This window comes from Pygocentrus nattereri, chromosome 8 (genome assembly GCF_015220715.1).
Source record: "Pygocentrus nattereri isolate fPygNat1 chromosome 8, fPygNat1.pri, whole genome shotgun sequence".
NCBI lineage: Eukaryota > Metazoa > Chordata > Actinopteri > Characiformes > Serrasalmidae > Pygocentrus > Pygocentrus nattereri.
Genome location: NC_051218.1, coordinates 18,391,517 through 18,410,904, shown reverse-complemented (window position 1 = coordinate 18,410,904; position 19,388 = coordinate 18,391,517). Strand labels below are relative to the sequence as shown.

The window sequence follows — 19,388 nt, the reverse complement described above, 5'->3', positions numbered from 1 at the left end:
AAGAGTGCACCACATTACTGCATAGATAAAACAATGTGTAGACTCTGGGACAGGCTGTTCTAGTTCTCTGGTTTTCTAGTTCCTGAATTTATTCCTAGTCTTTCCGTTGTTTTTGACCTTCACATATCTGATTTTCTAGTTTATGGATGTTGAATGTTTGTAGGATGATACTGTCTGTCTGTTCTCTCTCTCGCTGACAGAAACTGTGATAAATAATGATTTAAAGAAATGCTCCAAGATGAAGATTAGTACCGCCATCCTGCAGTGTCTGCTACATATTACGGTCTTTCTCAATTTGCATTATTGTGATGTTTCTACATACTACACTGTATCACTGTGCTGTATTTGCAGTATGCAGTCAATGCATAACTCTTCTAATTGTGTTATGTCATTATTCCTAAGCTATGTCTCTAATAGGGGTGGAGAAAATAAAGCATGATTCTATTTGGAAAGATTTTAGCTTGGAGGAGGAAAGAAAACAAAAGATCTCACTAATGCATGTTTGCAGTCATACATTTTTCAGGTTCTCATGTATATGAAGAAAAATCCCAAAACCATGGAAAAAATCGAAATATCGGAGCTTTGTGGTGATTTGGAAACATCTCTGGTGGAAATGTGTAATTCAACTTGCATGCAACTTGCAAAAAAACACTCTGTGACATTGGTTGTGCTTCAGACCCCTGAATAGATGATTCTGTTGATTGCAATCACCTTTAAAGAGTATTCAAAGTGAACTCAGTCAACAGTTGGGGAAGGATGTGTTGTCCGAGGTTGCGAAGGAATTATGTACTTTCATGATATCTTCATCAGTATAATGTTGATTTTGCATTTGAGACCTAAACATCGAGCCGCACCCTTTTTCTGAACAGGCCAATATAGTAATATTCAAAGATTGGCCTTAAGTTTAACCATTTACTGAAGGATTAACTGCAACATACAAAAGTAAAAATATGTACCTGACTTTTGTAGCTTAGTTTAAATACTAAATATACTAAATATATTAAAATAGAAAGCAGTCCTATAGACTTAACAAGTGCACCGAGTTTAGGCTATGCATTCAATCAAAACATACACACATTGATAATTGTTTTACAGTTGGATCCGGACACTCTGAATCAAACTCAGACCATATTGTGAGGTGTGTAAAGGTTACCACTTTTACTCTCAAATGTCTTCCTGTTTCTCACCTATTGCCTTGTATTGCACTGTATCATTTACCATATTGTTTAGTGTGTTTTTGTGGATTTATGCACGTACAAAGGTTTACTGAATTCAGATGCCACCAATGTTATGTAGTAATGAAGAATCTTAGAACTGATACACTCTTGATAGGTGCCAAAAAGCGCTCTTTAAGCTGATGCCATGGTAGACATACTGTTGGCTCCATAAAGAACCTTTAAATGTATAGTTATGTAAAGAATGTATTATGTAAATTATGCTAGTGTCAAGAACCTTTTCCTCACGTTTCTGAACTAAACGACAAGTGTATGTATGTGATGTATACACATTGTGTAAATTTCCAAATACGCGCAGTCCGTACAGTCCATGTGCTGAAACGAAGCTGCAAAACATAGCTTCTTCTGAATTAATTGTAAGTATATCAGCCTATTCAGCCCACAGCAGTTTAGCACTGCCCATTCACACAAAGGTTATAAGGAATGTTTCAGCCCAGACTGCTTTCTGAATAGTGTGCGATGCAGGGCAGCAAATCTGAACAGAACTCATTTACACATAAGTCTTAAAAGGCACAATCACGAAAACAGGCTGTTTAGTTCTAAGATTGGAAAAATTGTTGCATAAAAATAAATTGTGGCAATTTTTCCACACAAACTCTATAGGTGGACTACAATAAAAAGCTGACCAAACCAATTTAATGAGACAGTAAATGTGCTTTCAGTTGAAATAATGATTAATACCACTAGAGCAATGTAGGATGTGGGTTCTTTAAAAGTTTGTCCTAGATTCATACAAAATGCTAGAAAGTCTAAACTTACTAATTCCAAGCCAAGACTCTCCATCAACATTTAGTCACCCTGCAAAAAATGTGATCCAGCACTGCTGTGTGACACAGAATGCTGCAAAACTGATTTTGATATCATTTTAATTAGTTGAGAGGCATCAAAACAAGCTTAAAGTGTGACTGATGTTAACGTCACACCAGTGGAAGAATAATGAAAGCACAGATGTCATGAAATTCTGGGTTGTTAATTGTGTGTTTACCCCCAGACGGTGTTGTTATTGCTGCACTAATTACACTACAATTAGAAGATGATTATAAGATATCCACTATATCACAATGCAAATTGCTTGTGCTCACCTGCTGTAATGAATGTGCGCTGGAATCTGAGCTGAGGTTTTTTATCGTGCCTGAGAGTCAATAACAGTATTTGAACACTTATCATGCCTCACATTATAGAAAGATAATAGATAGTCCCAATCAACAACAAAGGCCTGATCGTGTTGAACCTGACTTTGCCATTGCCCAGCACAATGTGACAGCTAGCAAACAGACCTCTTCTCTTTGTTTTACTCAAATGGAAATGCACTTCAGCTAATTTAAACCCTCTGAATTCATGACTAAAATGTGAGTGCAAATAATGAAAAATGACCCACTTGATGCTTTTCCTAGATTGATTTTTGGCATAAAGTAATAAACAGTCGAGTAGATGGTCCTGCCTGAATGGTATTAAAAATACACAATAAATTCCATTGTAACGAGCTTCACGTAGGTGAAAATGTTACTGATATTAGAAACATGTAGTAGGAATGCAATGAGGGAAATCAGTGAGGCACCAAAGTCTATTTAGTCAGATGGTTCTCCTGCCAAAGGTTTTTTTTCACCTACGGAAAATAAATCCTGGGACTGGCCCAGTAATGAAGAGCTCAGAGGACGGCAGTGCCAGTAGCTTTATTGTTTGGATATTCTACAGCTGAGCTGGAGACGAGGGGAATTCGAGAAGCTAATAGTCTGACCAATATTGAAACTATATTGGAGCTATTTCAATATACATAGTGGGCTGTTTCAGTGCCAAATGATGTTCATGAGCAAAACTTTGGGATAAATTTGGTCCTATTTAGAGCATTCCATTAGAATCAGTGTGTCTGATGTGAACATTGTAACAAAGAAGAAGAAGAAGAAGAACTTTTATATGAGTGATTTTACAGTCTAGACAAGTGGTCATCATTTAAACCCAAGCAATGGACACATGTTTGTGATGCATAAGTACTTAATCCCACTGTAACGCCGGGGAGCGAGGAGGCGGACGCATACGCTGAGATAAGCGACTTTTATTGAGGGAAAATCCAGGGTCGTGGTCATGACAGTCCAGGTTCATATATCCATCACGGATCGAATTAGGGACAGACATTTCAAAATACACTCAAACACAAACCCAAATACTTCCAAAAGATCATAGAATCAAACATATCAAACATCAGCAAACATACATCCAAACAAAGACCTGCAACCACACAGGGGAAAACACAGGGCTTAAATACAAGAGGGTAAACAAGGGACAGGTAGAAACACAGGTGGAGACAATCAGGGGTGGAGTCACGAAACAAGAGGGCAGGACTGAAAACCAAAATAAAGAAGCACATGGACAGAACTGGGAAGTAAACACAACAGGAGCACATGGACAGGACTGAGAGGGGCCAATCGTGACACCCACGCTATAGTCCACACAACACTTCTGCTATGTTACAAGCAGAACAGGGTAATAGTTGAGTTTAAAATACTCCTTTTGCTTTTCTGAAATAAACTTTTCTTTGCATTGTTTCATTCAAAGTTTATTTGAGTTGAATAAAACTAGTAGAACTATTTACCAAATAAAGTATTTTTATCTTTTTTGCCATACTGCATAAGGGAAACAGGAAACAACTTGGATTTGTATGAATGTTTTATGAATGTTATCCTGTGTACATCCAATGTATTGGATAGTGCACTGACTGAACTTTACTGTAGGATAATATAAGTGCATTGAATACTACACTTGGCTCTTAGATGGGCTACTAGAGAATTGCTGGGCCTCACATATGCCTTTTAGGTGTCTGCACAGACTATAATTTACCCCAAAATGAACAATGGCAAAGGCGTCTCCACTACATGAAGAGCTTGCATGGAAGATTTACTGGCTGAGTTTCAGTTAGCCCTTTTGTTCAGTCTGATCCAAATGCCCTTCTCTGGACGCATGATGAGCTCCCCCAGGGGTCTCAGCTCCTCACGACTCTGACATGCCTGCACGTCAAAGTGACGCAATACAGCAGCAAGAACCACCTTCTCCTCCATCATAGCAAATCGCTGGCCTGGAGCCACACACACAACACACACACATACACTTGCTTTTACATAGTGTCAGAATGTGGAGTCATAGATAGATGCTGTCATATTAAACCATTTTTTTACAATGATTTAATAGCGCCAGCTTCCCTTTTGACATTGTGGAAACTACATAAAATATAATCTCATTATATTAACTTGCATTGAAAAATATGTGGTTTTCTTATGATAGCGATAGCAGAAATGGGCAATACTGTTCATACTTGGTATGCAAAAGCTTTGCTGTTAGCGTCTAATGCTCTAGCTGCAAGCTAACATATTAGTCCTAAGCTACACTAAAAAAATTAAATCACTCTGCTGTTGGTTTTAACCAGTTTTCTCATGTTAGTCTTACTTAACATGCATGTAAGTCAGTGAGTCAGTTGTGTTGTTTCAATTCAATGAGTTCTGTTTGCAAACTGTTCTACTTGTTTTACTCCCTCTCCTCATGTTGTACCCCTGCCCAGAATACCCTCCTCTGTGTGTGCATCTTTCTTCTATAGCTAACAGCCCAGTCATGTTGTTGTTGGCTACAAGAGCAAGTTACCATCTACTCTACTATCCCCGAGTTACCCTACTCTTCAGCATGACTCTACAACAGCTCAGTACTATAGTAATAACTAAATCCAACATTTTTTTTTTTACGTCTAATGCACTAGCCACAAGCTATAGGCATTTTTCCACTGGACAGTACAGTACAGCATGTACTGTCAAACCCTGGACAGTACAGTATCACCAAACCCTGAACTATCCCTACCCTGGTCAAGTAGGTGGAATTCTCTTTACTTTGTGTGGTCGCATGATTTATCACACAAATTTAGCATTAAGAGTAAACACAAACAACAGCAGCAACAATAGAGGAGTTCTAATAGGTGAGTGGCGAATGATGAGTGATCGTGTGATGATTGCTTTTGAGCAAGCAGTGATTAGCACTATTACTAGCTCCACCCACATGTTCATACTTAGTATGTTTGCTGCACCAGTGAGAAGGGTAAACAAGTTAAGCGCAGGTACTCAGGTACAGTACGGTTCACTTTACAGTGAACATGACGTGTGTGACCACATATTTGTAACTGCACTGTACTGTACTGCACAGCCCTATTATACTATGAATATGATAAGCTGTGATACAGTATGATACAATTTAATATGTTGCTACATGCCTAACATATATGTACATTTACTGAACTTAAACCTCACCCTTAACCTCAGTAACAACAGTTTCAGCTTTATAACGTGAAAAATTTAGACTTTGCAAAGTCAATTTGGATTTTGTTGTTCCGTCTTATTTTTCTGACAGTGAGAACATTTGTGTCCTGAAACCATACAAAACAAGTACACACCTGCACCAATGCACAGGTATTAATTTATGCCTCACTCTCATCTGGAGCTTTTGCATTCTGAGTTACAGCTGAGCACTGGGAGGCAGTGGACATGACAACAGAGAGCTGAAACCATTTATCTCCAAAGGCAAGTTGCCTCTCTCTCGCTCTCTCTATCTCTCTCGCTCGCTCTCTTGCTCTCTCTATCCCTCTCTCCCTCGTTAGATGCTGTTCCTCTTGTGTGGCCAGTGGGCTGGAGCTGCCAGCACCACTTGGTGAGAGACAATCTGTCTCATTCAGCAGTGGGCGACAGGCTCGCACTCTCTGGAGATGAATGTGGGAGAGAAGTTAGCAGCGCTCCTCTCTTTCAGCGGGGCCGCGCTAAACGGATGATTGATTCTGGGGGCATAGCAGACGCCCACAGAAGAATTGGAGTGCGATGGCGGTGGGATGCCATATCATAACAAGTGGCGCCAGTAATGTGATGTGATCTGTCTGATAAAACACAGTAACCTTGGCCTGGAAATATAGCACCAAGTTTGTCACTGCAATCAGAAGCCTGTGACGGTCCTTCACAAAGTTACAGGTCACAGCCTTGCAGGCCTTTTAAGGGAATTCATAAAGAATGTGAGAGAGAGGCTGTGTCAGAAACTGTGGCCTATTCACTACAAAGGGTGGGAATCACCAGGCTTCCCATGATATAATACACTGCTCAAAAAAATAAAGGGAACATTTAAACAACACAATATAACTCCAAGTAAATCAAACTTCTGTGAAATCAAACTGTCCACTTAGGAAGCAACACTGACTGACAATCAATTTCACAGCTGTTGTGCAAATGGAATAGACAACAGGTGGAAATTATTGCCAATTAGCAAGACACACTCAATAAAGGAGTGGTTCTGCAGGTGGGGACCACAGACCACTTCTCAGTACCTTTCTGCTTTCTGGCTGATGTTTTGGTCACTTTTGAATGTTGGTGGTGCTTTCACACTCATGGTAGCATGAGACGGACTCTACAACCCACACAAGTGGCTCAGGTAGTGCAGCCCATCCAGAATGGCACATCAATGCGAGCTGTGGAAAGAAAGTTTGCTGTGTCTGTCAGTGTAGTGTCCAGAGGCTGGAGGCGCTACCAGGAGACAGACCAGTACACCAGGAGACATGGAGGAGGCCGTAGGAGGGCAACAACCCAGCAGCAGGACCGCTGTCAAAGCCCTGCAAAATGACCTCCAGCAGGCCACAAATGTGATTTTTGTGTGATTTTGTTGTCAGCACATTCAACTTTGTACAGAACAAAGTATTCAATGAGAATATTTAATTAATTCAGATCTAGGATGTGTTATTTGTGTTCCCTTTATTTTTTTGAGCAGTGTACTATCATAACAATGGTATCACCATGCAGGTGATTCTGCAATACTATACAGTATTTATATATCGATAGTACTATAGTATGCTTTACTATAGTATAGTAGATAAGGCTATGCTTGCAAATCAACATGACATTGTACATATTTTAGTTGAATTGGGCCTTTAAATTATCTGGAGGTTCCTAAAACTTTAAGGAAAGGCACAGCAAGTTTACTTACAGTACTGTGCAATAGGGCACCCTTATTTATTTCATTTCAGTTCTAAGTGGCTAATAAGTGCCAATAACTATAATAGTTATAAAAGTTATTCCTTCATTGGCACCAGGAAAAAAGTTTTTTTTTTTTCATTATTTTCTGTGCCACACAGTTTTTCACAGAAATCTGCAGAAATATTTTTCCATACCTCCAAAGTTCAGTCTTAGATGTTGGTTGCATTTTTTTCAACTCATAAATCAAATAATCACAAACAAACTCATTAATGTTGAGTTCTGGGCTCTGGGATGGTCAGTCCAGTGTTATGAGAACACCAGCAGCATGTTTGCAAATGTTCTTTTTGTTCATTTACTTTTCTCAGTAATGGCTTCTTGACAGCTACATATTCTTTCAGATTCATAGGGCTGAGTTCACTTGTTACAGTGGAAGGATGGACGGAAACACCTCTGAAGCATGAGTAGAGTTTGATTTGCTTCTCTCTCTCAAAAATGAAAGCTTTAAGTATTGTTTATCTGATGGTAACAGTTTTGGTGGTCTACCAGGGCTTGCATGGTTATTGGTCCCATTTTCTCTGCATCTTTTAATCATTTTCCTTAACTTTTCATTTTTTTAATCAGTTTTTTTTCACTTATTTTCCTTTGACTTTCCTCTTCCTTATGCAAGTGGATTATATCTAATCAAAAATATCTCTTGAAAAAATGAAGAACTATGTTTTGACAGGACATTAAATAAATGAAGGGTGGTCTCTGACTTTTGCATCGTGCTGTAAATAGCACATTTGATATACAAGGACTATACAAGGAATAATTTAAAGTGCCTTACATAAATAAAAGCAAAATGAAAGAATATAAGAAGGACAACCATGCTCAAGTGTAATTAAACTAAACTGAAAACAAGAAATCGGAGGAAAATGAGAGTATAATATAATTACATTTAAAATAAATTAAAATAAATGTATTGAAGTTAAAGCAAAGGACATAGAGTATAACTAAGCAACGGTAGTGTACGAAATTACTTGGATCATAAATTCTATACAGTGCTCCTATATAGAGTTTTATATTCTATACATTCTATACAGTGCTCCTATATAGAGTTTTATATTCTATACATTCTATACAGTGCTCCTATATAGAGTTTTATATTCTATACATTCTATACAGTGCTAATACTTCTCCAGTGTAGGGAATCGTGATTAGGGTACTATTCTGCACACAGCAAAGGTTTTCTCCTCCTGTCTCTGTTCTTTTGTTCTGTTTCTTACCGATGCAGTTTCTGGGGCCTGCGGAGAACGGGATGTATGCATACGGATGTCTTCCTACGCTGTTCTCGGGCAGGAAGCGTTCTGGTCTAAACTCCTCGGGCTCTGGAAAGAAGCGCGGGTCACGATGAAGAGCGTAAGGGATGATCATAGCATTCACACCTTCTGGGACTTTGAACCCATCTGCAGAAAAGTAGTAGAAAAAAAGGCAAAACACCGTTTTACAACAACACTGTCAGGGATTGTTCAGATATTAAAGCAATTAAAAATCATGTAACAGCGAATAATTCCTCAACAAAAGCCTGAATGTATTTCTTTGTGCCATGCAACACTAGAGTAATGCTTGGTAAAAACACAGCTATGCCTTCCCATTTCCATTTAACTTTTGGCTGAATGCGTTCTCCTGCACCAGGTAAAAAGGTTGGGGCCACTTAGAATCTGACACTGGGAGACGAAAATAGAAGCCCTGACATCTGCTGTTTCACTGAGATGCAAATAATGGTAGTGACTTCAAACAGCACGACTCTTTGTGATCTTGCGCCATTCAGCATGCCGTTTGGCACACTGACAGTCTGCTGTCGCCTACTTATGTGACAGTCCTCGCAGATGCTGCGTGCAAAAAATGGCACGGAGGGGAAGATGCGCAGGCTCTCCTTGATGACACACTCCAGGTAACGCAGCCTTTTTAGGTCTTCCACCCCCACATGACGCTTTGATGAACCTGCCCGATAGTAGAGAAGGAGAGAGGGTGTCTGAGAGATCACTCCTAGGGTAATTTTTCCATAATGTCAATAACAGATATAGTGCTAAGTTTGGGTTCTTTCACTAAGAATTCAGGGTAACTACTGAGAGGCAGTGTCTTCAGGGATTAATATATTCTTGTACTATACAATAGATATACAGCAATAGCTAGTACCTTTCTGTCAGTCAAACTAACACTGCACTAGAAGGAAATGGCAAATTACACCACAGTACCTCACACTCCTGAATCATGCCTAGATTAGCAGTTTGTCAAGTTAGCAAGCTAATGTCAGTTATTAAACATTCAGCATTCTATACAACATTCAGTTTGAAGGGCATTCATTTAATAAATCTGTGTTTGGCAGGCTGAAGATTCTCCACAATGGGGAGATACAGGCACTAAGTGGCTGTTTTAAGCATCAAAAGAGAAGGAAAGAAAAGAAACCCACCCCATCAGCATCTCATGAATACACATACATGTGTTAAATGTCACAGATGTTCTGTGTATAAACAAAGGATAAATCAATTAAATGGATCTTAAATCTTAAACCCAGTATAAACAAGCTTAAATCAGTGTAAACTAGCTTGCACCAGCATAAACCATCTTAAACCTAAGAAAACAGCTTAATCCAGTATAAACCTGTATAAACCAGCTTAAACCGGTCTAAACTGAGCTCTCCTGTTACAGTGGAAGGATGGACAGAAACACCTCTGAAGCATGAGCAGAGCTTGATTTTCTCCTCTCTCTCAAAGATGAAAGTTCTGTTTATCTGATAGTAACTGTTTTGGTGGTCTACCAGGTCTTGCATGGTTATTAGTCCCATTTTCTCTGCATCTTTCAATCATTTTTCTTAACTTTTCATTTTTTTAATGTTTTTTTTTCACTTATTTTCCTTTGACTTTCCTCTTCCTTATGCAAATGAATGATATCTAATTAAAAATATCTCCTGAAAAAATTAAGAACTATGTTTTGACAGGGCATTAAATAAATAAAGGGTGGTCTCTGACCTTTGCACAGTGCTGTAAATAGCACATTTGATATACAAGGACAATTTGAGGTGCCTTACGTAAATAAAAGCAAAATAAAAGAATATCAGAAGGACAACCATGCTCAAGTGTAGTTAAACTAAGATGAAAACAAGATAAATCAGAGGAAAACAAGAGAATATAATATAATTACATTTCAAATACATTTAATATAATTACATTTAAAATAAATTTCAATAAATTTATTGAAGTTAAAGCAAAGGACATTTATGAGCAAAGGCTGTTTAAACTAGTGTAAAGCAGATTAAACTGGTATAAACCAGCTTGATCCATCTTAAACCAGCTGTACCCTGTATAAACCAGCTTGAACCAGTATAAACCAGTTTTAACCATTTATCAATCAATCAGTCAATGTGTCAATCAATCAATCAGCTTTATCAATCAATCAATCAATCAGTTGATTGAAAACCAGCTTTAACCGGTATAAACCAGCTTACACCAGTATAAACCGGTATAAAAGAGCTTAAACCATCTTAAATCAGTATAAATATCTTAAACCGGTATAAATCAGTATAAACCATCTTAAACCAGCTTTAAATGTTATGAAACCAGCTTGAACCAGTTTAAACTGATATAAACTAGATTGAATCATCTTAAACCTTACTGGTTAATCATCAAAATAATTGCTAGATTACTTAATTACTCATATGGTCTCTAATTTTGAACAATTACTCATTGATTTTACAAGAGCACTTGTGTTGCATTGTGGTGGTACTGTGGTGCAAAACTCTATTACCAAATACTTCCTTCAGCTCTGCATGCACTTTCTTCTGGACCTCTGGATGAGAGCCTATTAAATGTAAAGCCCAGTTCAAGGCAGCTGCTGTGGTGTCATGGCCCTTTCAGAGGAAATAAAAGGATTGTACATGAACATCTTTGTTTCTTGTCTAGCTAACTGTAACTTATCATGGTGCTATGTTTTCTCCTACCTCGAACATGAAGGTATCTACTTCCTCCTGAATGTCCTCATGACTCAGCACGCAGCCAGCATCATCAGTGGTTTTTAACAGCATGTCCAAGAAAGCCCTACGCTTTCTCGGGCAGTGGTCTGACTCACTGTCTGATCCTTCACTTTTGTGCACCGCTCTCTCTTTGATCACCTTCAGTTCACAAACAGCCAAACATCATCACAGACTCAGAGATCAAGATCAAGTCAAATTCCATCTGATACATTTTTCAGCAGGAGGTTCAGTGTTTTTGCTCAAAGCTATGACTGCATTTGAGTACTTGCAAATACAAATTCCAATATGTATGTGCAAATACACACACACACACACACACTTGGGCATGTTTATTGCTGCCTTTTATCACCTCTTCTTTTAGCAACACTTTGAAAGAAGACACTGCTGTAGTTTTGAAAGTGAAATGTTTTCCCATTCTTGTTTGAAATAGAATTTCAGCTGCTCAACAGTTTGGGGTCTCAAACCCTCCAAATGTTATCAGTGGGGGACAGGTCTGGACTGCAGGCAAGCCAGTTTAGCACCTGGACTCCTTTAATATGGAGCAATGCTGCTGTAATACATGCAGAATGTGATTTGTCATTGTCTTGCTGAAATATGCAAGGCCCTCCCTGAAGAAGACATCATATGGATGACTGCATATGTTATCAAAACACGCATATATCATTCAGCATTAATAGTGCCTTCACAGATGTGCACGTCACCCATGCCCTGCGCACTAGTATATATACTATCATGGATACTGGCTTTTGAAATGTGCACTGATAACAAGCTGAATGGTCTTTACCCTGAAGGACACAGTCTCCATGATTTCCAAAAGGAATTTCAAATGTTGATTCTTTGGACCACAAAACACTTTTCCACTTCGCCTCAGTCCATTTTAAATGAGCTCAGGCCCAGAGTGGTGGTGTTTCTGGATACTCTTTATACATGGTTTCTTCTTCGCATTATAGAGTTTTAACTAGCATTTGTGGATGCAGCAATGAACTGTTTTCACAGACTTTTTCATAAGCAGTGGTTTTCATAAGTTTTTTCTGAGCCCATGCAGTGATTGCCTCTACAGAATCGTGTCAGAAATGTTTTAATGCAGAGCCACCTGAGGGCTCTCATGCCCAACAAATACTGGTTTTTGTACTGGTCCCTTACATACAGAGATTTCTCCAGGTTCTCAGAATCTTTTAACATTATTATGTACCGCAGATGATGAAAAGCAAAAGGTCTTTGCTATTTTATGTTGAGAAACGTTATTCTTAAATTGTTGCTTTTTTGGACTAAATCACATTACTGACCTGTTGCCAGTTAACCACCAGGCATGTTTTAGCATTACACAACTTTACCAGCCTTCTGTTGCACCCATCCCAACTTTTTTGGAAAGTGTTGTTGGTATCAAATTCAAAATGGGCAAATTATCATTATCATTACATATAAATTATAAATTCACATGTAGATTCACTGGTTATTTTGGATAATAAATTAATTTGCTATATTTGCATTGCAGACATTGCGACCTGTGGTTTTTATTACCACCACTGTAAAGAATATCCAACCCGGTACGTTTCCCTACAATTAATCAATTCACATTAAACCTCTCTGTGTAGTAATTATGCATGACATTATTCTTGAGGTCGTCCTTTTGTCAGTGGTTCTTTCTGGTTTTTACAAAGAAAACTGCTAAACTGAAGGTTTAAACGAGTGGTCACCAACCCTCTTCCTCTAAATCTATTTTCCTGCAGTTTAGATCGAGTCTGCATCTAACGTGCTGTCCCCCATCCCTTAGTAACATAAATACATTTAATACAGCCATAAAGGACTGCTAAAGAAGTTAATTAGCGGGTGCACTAGACTGGACTTAGATTCAGCAGGTGGGGTAGATCAGGAATACAAGCTTACTAACTGAAAACATATTCAAAAGAAGGGTGAAACCAAACTTTTTTGACAGGCAGCGCATATATTATTATGAAGCCCCTGAAGGGTTGTTTTAAATTTTTTTTAGGTTAAAATCAAGTTAGCATCTGATACTAAGTGGTGCGCACCATATACTATGTGGTGAGCAACCAATACTATCAGGTGCACATCCAAAACTGTGATGGAAACCCTATACTAACTAGTGCTGACCCCATAGTACGTAGTGCACACCTATTAGTATCTAGTGCACACTTGTTAGTATCTAGTGCATGCTTATTAGTATCTCATGCACACCGCATACTATCTAGTGCACATCTATTAGTATCTAGTGCACACCTATTAGTATCTGGTGCTAACCCTACCTCATAGTATTTGTTACTCACCTGATGGTACCACATAGTATCTTTTTCTCACCTGATAGTATCTGTAGCTCACCACATAGTTTCTGGTTCTCACCCAATAGGATCTGGTGCTCAACACATACTATCTGGGGCTCACCTGTTAGTATCTGGAGAGCATCTTATAGTATCTGGTGATAGTATCTAGTGTGCACCATTTTTTTTATGTAAAAAATATATCACGTCCCTCCAGAGGCTCTGTTGCATGTTAAAATATTTGATCATTTGATCTTGTAGCAGAAGTCACTTACACCTGCAGTGAAGGAGTGCAGGATCTTGAGTCGTTTGGCATGCTCCTGACCCTCTCCAAATGTATTATAAATACATTCTGGCCACCACCAGGGCGCCCGCTGTCTCCTAGTGACGATGTCACTCATCCTACAGGGGTCACATGGCACATTTGTTTACATTATACAAAGCACTGCTAATATAACCAAATAGAATGGCAGGTGTACACTGTTACACATCATGCTCTGTGATGATTCAGTTCTCCTCAGAGATTTTGCAAGATAGTTTAATTTTGTGTGGAAAGAAGACCTTTTATATATACACTGGAAAATGAATAATTGATTGCAGAATTCTGTCCTTCTTTCCCTTATGTTCTTTGTTTTAGCAGTACAATTACTAGGCCTGCAAAATGAGCCATATGTATAGAGAAATTCTCCCGAGGGATGTATACATTACAACAAAAGATGCTTATAATCCAATGCCAGCATCCTTTCTCTTTCTTTCTTCTTCATCTATATTTGTAAAATGCTGTGCAAATCCAGGCATGTAAGGTTTTTTGGATTTGCTCTTATCTAGTTGCCCTCTAAAACGATCTGATTACTGCCTGACTCATATTTATCTTTGGCTACTAAGTAGAAGATATATCATAAAACATAAGCACAACAAAACTGAAATACACCAGGTGTATTGCACCAGGGTACAATTAAACAACCCACCCAAGCTGTTAATGTAGTTTTTCAGAATGATGTGACTTACTTATACACACTTCTTACATATTCCGAGTCAGCATTGCTTTGAGCGTAGATCTTCTTGCCCATTGCGGTTTCTGTTGGGTTTTTAGCAAATACAATTTGGCAAGTTATTTCAATAATGATATTTTATGATAAAATTACTGCTAATGAAAGAGGATGTTACAGAGAGGGAATCTAACCGCATATGATGTCCAGAGCACAGAGTGTAATGTAGCTAAAGCAGTTGAATGGCTCTCCGCCTACATGCTTCTGCATCTTCTGGATCAAAATATCACTCTGTTCGTTCATCACGTCCAGGAAGTCGGTGAGGATGGAGAAGTGGAAAGTCGGGGTCAGCATTTTGCGTCGGCTCCGCCACTTGTCTCCCGTGCTGTAGCATGTGGGAGGCAAATCATGAGATGCATACGACAGCTCTCGCAGCCTAGCTTTGCCATAAACTCTAGATGGCCATTGCTTCCTGATAGCTGTGAGGGAGGGAGAGTGGATGCTTGGTCAAGACTGCCACAGATGAACAGATGACCAGTGACCTGTTGTCCGGTCTTGCTGACCGTGAACCTGTATGATTTCTGCAGTCCAGCTGGCATGAGCTCTTGTGCTGTGTTAGTCGTGACTGTACAAGCCTTGCTGCCTCATACAGGAAAAGCAAACTTTCAATTTCACTGTGTGACATGAAGGCAGACCAGAATGTTGGCCTACCTGTACATGAAGCCACTTATTAACTAAAAACATTGATGCAGATAATGAAACTTCTGTCATCTGGTGTTGGACCTTTACCTGGTCAGTAGACCTCTGCCAAGCCAGGGTTCTAGGTATCTGTAGGCAAAGGATTTGTCAAGGTGTCTGGAACTGCTTAGGACAGGCTGAAAGAAAAACAGGGTTTGGAATGAGTCATCTGAAACAAACAAACAACACTTATTTTAACCCCTTAAGATGCAAGAAGCTGTCAGCGGATCATAACTTCATTTGGTAATAAGCCTTAGAATGAAAATCTAAATACAAGTAAAAGGTTTGTGTTAAAACCTAAACCCCTTTTGTAAACAAGAAACAAATGCTGGCACCTTTTCAGCATCTCAGAGTCACCATATGAACATGACTAATTGCATCAGCAGGACAGATATTGCTGCTAATGCTTCCGTAATACAAACCTCAATGGTCTCTACATGATATAAGATGAGGAAGGGGACGGGTCCCACCCAAACCTTCACCAGTGGCCTGTGCCTGTTCTCGCTGGTGCCTTCGACAATCTGGTTGAAAAAATCTTCAAAAGACAGACAAACATAAAACCCAATATGCCATTTCTTTGTTATCCGTGCTGCATTCAACTTTATTCAAATAGTCATCCTCAGCATGGCAAACAGATGGCCACAATACCTTACCTGCTGCATTGACTTTGAACTGCAGAGCATTGCCAATAATTGGGAAGGCATTGTTCATTCCTGGAATTGGTCTCATCACACTCCATTTGTGTATATACCTTTTAAGTGGATGGTACGTGATGCATGCCAGCAGAATAAGGAGGATGATTGAAGTTATGCTCCCCAGGGTGTATAATCCAAACAGAATGGCCATTTTGCTGTAATGGAGTTGGCTTCAGCGAGTGCCTCTGAGTCGGTCTCATGTGAACTTCAGACTTAACTGTTTCAGTGCTTTACAAAAAAAGCATTATTGGGTCACAGTGTGTGTTTATGGCCTGAAGCTAAATCATTGACAGATAGGAGATGGGCAACAGAAGAACCAGGTGCTGTGCTGTCATGTAATCTGTGCTTTGATTTGGATGATTGCTCAATGTATGTTTTCCACAATCAGTGGCATTTTCCCCCATTTCACTGCTCTGCCAAGTCCATTTTTTCAGTTGCCATGGTGCTTTTAGAGAAGCAGAGCAGAATGACAATACAAGAATGTGGAGAACTCAACTTAGACACAGGACTGCACACCAGCCTTTTAAGACCTTTTAAGTGTTGCATAAGTCCCAGAGAAAAACAACAGGGAGACAGTCCAACTGCCCTAAAAAGGAAAAGCATATCAAGAAAAGTTATGACTTTATTTTCATTTTAATTACATTTTTTCAGGATCGTCAACACACAGGACTTTACTTTTTAATGCTATGGTTGCTTTTGGTTGGTAAATTTAAAGAGGTTCTTTGGTGAAAATATGAACCCATATTTTCTCTCATGTCATTAGCATGACTTTAGCACAGACTCACGGCAAATGTAGTAGCAACTTTCATATTCCTTTACTGTGACAGACTGAGCCAGCTCCACTTTTCTAATGTTCAGGACTGTCAAAGATGTTTAAAAGTGAGGTAAACTAAACAGACTATCTGTGATGTTGGATACTGCTAGTTTATTGTCTAACAAACTGTAGCTCTCCCCTGGATTATCTAAACTAAAGCCTAGTATTTTATTGATAGCTAGCTAGATAGTTTAGTAGGTCTAGATTTATTTACTTTGTCAAAGCTAGAAACAAGAACAGCTTGTACACCTAAAGGTTGTCAGGTGTCCGGTTTTGGATCGGAGATTCGGATTTTGGGCTCTGTGGTCGGATGCCCAGTTGGTATTGTTAAACTGTCCCCTGAAGGTGGAAGCAGTGGTATGAGCAGTTTGACCCTGCCAAATTTGCAAAGAAACCTACACCACTGATCGCTCCTATTCATAATAAAGTAATCTACCAATTATTTTGCTGGTTATTGAGTAAACAGTTTTTTTTAAATGGCCAAACAATAAAATCAACTTCACTGAAGAATAATAAACAATATCTTTCAAAAATTTCAACATATTTATTAAAACAAATAAATGTAAACTTAAAAAAAAAACCATATGAACACTACGTGGCAAATGTATATAAATGTGTGTGCCCTGTAAAAGAGACTGGTTGCATTTAAAATATGCATTATCAAGCCACCTGCCAATTAATTACTGCCATTGAGTTAAAAATCAAGCTCAATAAATACAGGGTATATTCCTGTTTAGTAGCCAAAATCTGAAACTTCCCTACAGAAGTGAAAATATATCACAACAAATGTTTTCACCACAGAGTCAATGGCCAGTTTGATTTGTTTGCTGGACAGAATACCACAGACGCCAGTGTTGTTTTATTGCATGGAAGTCACCACCAACCATGTTCTGTTCTGATACAAACTGAGCTATAAATTATTGGCTGTTCAGCAACACAAAATACACACTTCTGCACCTGCAGTAAAAATGTCAATTTATTGAGCTGCATCAACACATTTTTCACACACAAAGTGGTTTGGCATTCAACACATGCACATAACAGAAAAAGACTTTGTAACAACTGTTCCATGTGTTCATCCCACCTTTTAACCATTTCCAGCATGTTCACATAACTGCTAAAAGCAATGTGTACTGCTCATCTTATACACAATCTGGTCAGTAACACAATTTGTTAGTACAAATAGGATGCATACTGTTATGGATGGGTATTTTAGAGAAACAAAAAAGCACCAAAATGATTTTGTCCTTACACAGTACTGCAGACTGTCTTTCTAGTGTCCGACAGTATGGTAAAAAAAAAATAGCTGTCTATGACAATACCACCTGAAACTTCTTTCTTGCAGGTACTGGAAACCGACTCAATGCCTTTCGAGGACCTGAGAAACGTGAAGACAGCTTTGAATTTATTGTTCATCAAAAAATCATATAATACCACAGACAGCTTAGCTTTGTGTGTTTTTGTCCTTTTGTGACATTCCCTAATGAGGGATGTTAATTAATCCCAGGATCTCATAAACAAAACATTCTCATAAATAATTCTAAAACTGTTTTTCATAATTAAAACCCTCTCTTGCATTTCTGATTCTTCATAATTTACTTTGAAATAATGCACTGTATGCATTATTGTTATGGAGGTAATAATGCAGTCCTACAAGCCTCTTACCTGTGCTAATCTGATTTACACGTGCAGAACCGACATCACATTAGAGGCATCACAACACATTATCTTGGGTGTACTTGTGGAAGCAGCACAAGTAATTAGACAGTAACAGTTTTTGTTACTTTTGCTCTCTATCACACTATTTGGCTATTTGGTAACACTTTACTTAACCCCTGCTATGTAAGATTGACATAACAATGCCATAAACATGTCATAAAATGTCATATGCTGTTATAAATTGTAATTACAGATTTTATTCAGTAATGTGTGTCATGTAACCATTTCCAGTAATTGTAATGACAGATGCCATTATGTCTTTTGCTAAGTGTACTCTAGTTAGCTGTCATGACATCAAACATCGTGGTATCTGTCATGAAAATGAGCGGTAACGGTAACATGACACTGTTCTATTACTAAGAATGGTTATGCCAATGCTATGTACCTTGACATATGAATAATGTCCTTCCAGAATATCACATTTATGTTTTTAATCTTTTTAATGGCTTGTTTGTGATTCCTCTGTTTGTCTCAATCCAGCTTGCGGCTGGCTTTTTCCTCTTTTATCTTTGACTGTTCCAAGCATAACTGCCTTTTCCAATGAACCTGTTCTTCTCATACTATGTCTCAAATAAGAAAGCTTCAGTGTGGTTTTCTGGGCTTTTAGAGAGAGAGAATGCTTGATTTCACCAAATCTGTTTTTAGAATGGTTCTGGTCTCGTTTTTTATCGTCCAGCTTCCAAATTCACAAAGAAACACATCATTATGCTTGAAGATCATTTCAAGCTCCTTCATCCTTGCTATGCCTAGTGCCAATCTATGTAATTTTTCTTGACCACTGGATACTTTATTGTCATTAAGTGATTCCAGTAGGCAAAATCTGTCCACGACTTCACTTTACATCAGGTGTAAATTTGGATATCTTCCCCATTGTCATTATCTGTGTTTTCTTCATATTGAGCTGAAGACCAATCTTTTCACTCTGT

The 19,388-nt window shown here is 38.6% G+C and overlaps 2 protein-coding genes across 4 annotated transcripts in view; both read right to left on the bottom strand.

Moving 5' to 3' along the window:
- Positions 1-3,541: 3,541 nt before the first annotated feature.
- LOC108431133 (cytochrome P450 4V2) lies at positions 3,542-16,144 on the bottom strand. The gene is made up of 11 exons (XM_017704097.2): positions 15,888-16,144; positions 15,657-15,769; positions 15,286-15,371; positions 14,691-14,881; positions 14,516-14,585; positions 13,783-13,909; positions 11,199-11,369; positions 11,006-11,108; positions 9,068-9,202; positions 8,485-8,664; positions 3,542-4,305 (listed from the first exon to the last, which is right to left on the bottom strand). The coding sequence occupies exons 1-11, from the start codon at positions 16,078-16,080 to the stop codon at positions 4,142-4,144; spliced, it is 1,533 nt and encodes a 510-aa protein (XP_017559586.1). The 5' UTR covers positions 16,081-16,144; the 3' UTR covers positions 3,542-4,141.
- A 1,551-nt stretch (positions 16,145-17,695) lies between these two features.
- fam149a (family with sequence similarity 149 member A) overlaps positions 17,696-19,388 on the bottom strand; it is a 36,600-nt gene continuing 34,907 nt past the window's right edge. For all 3 annotated transcript variants that reach the window (XM_017704095.2, XM_017704092.2, XM_017704094.2), the window contains exon 15: positions 17,696-18,121. In XM_017704095.2, the coding sequence (XP_017559584.1) occupies positions 18,054-18,121 (68 nt within the window). In that variant the 3' untranslated portion in view covers positions 17,696-18,053. The remainder of the gene's footprint in view (positions 18,122-19,388) is intronic.

What these genes read in the sequence shown, in the direction of transcription:
- LOC108431133 (XM_017704097.2), bottom strand. Translation starts at nt 16,080, where the DNA reads ATGGCCATTCTGTTTGGATTATACACCCTGGGGAGCATAACTTCAATC. An exon ending in GGCAGAGGTCTACTGACCAG is followed by an intron (nt 14,882 to 15,285) that starts GTAAAGGTCCAA and finishes CACATGCTACAG; the next exon opens with CACGGGAGACAAGTGGCGGA. An exon ending in AGAGCTGAAGGAAGTATTTG is followed by an intron (nt 9,203 to 11,005) that starts GTAATAGAGTTT and finishes ACTATCGGGCAG; the next exon opens with GTTCATCAAAGCGTCATGTG.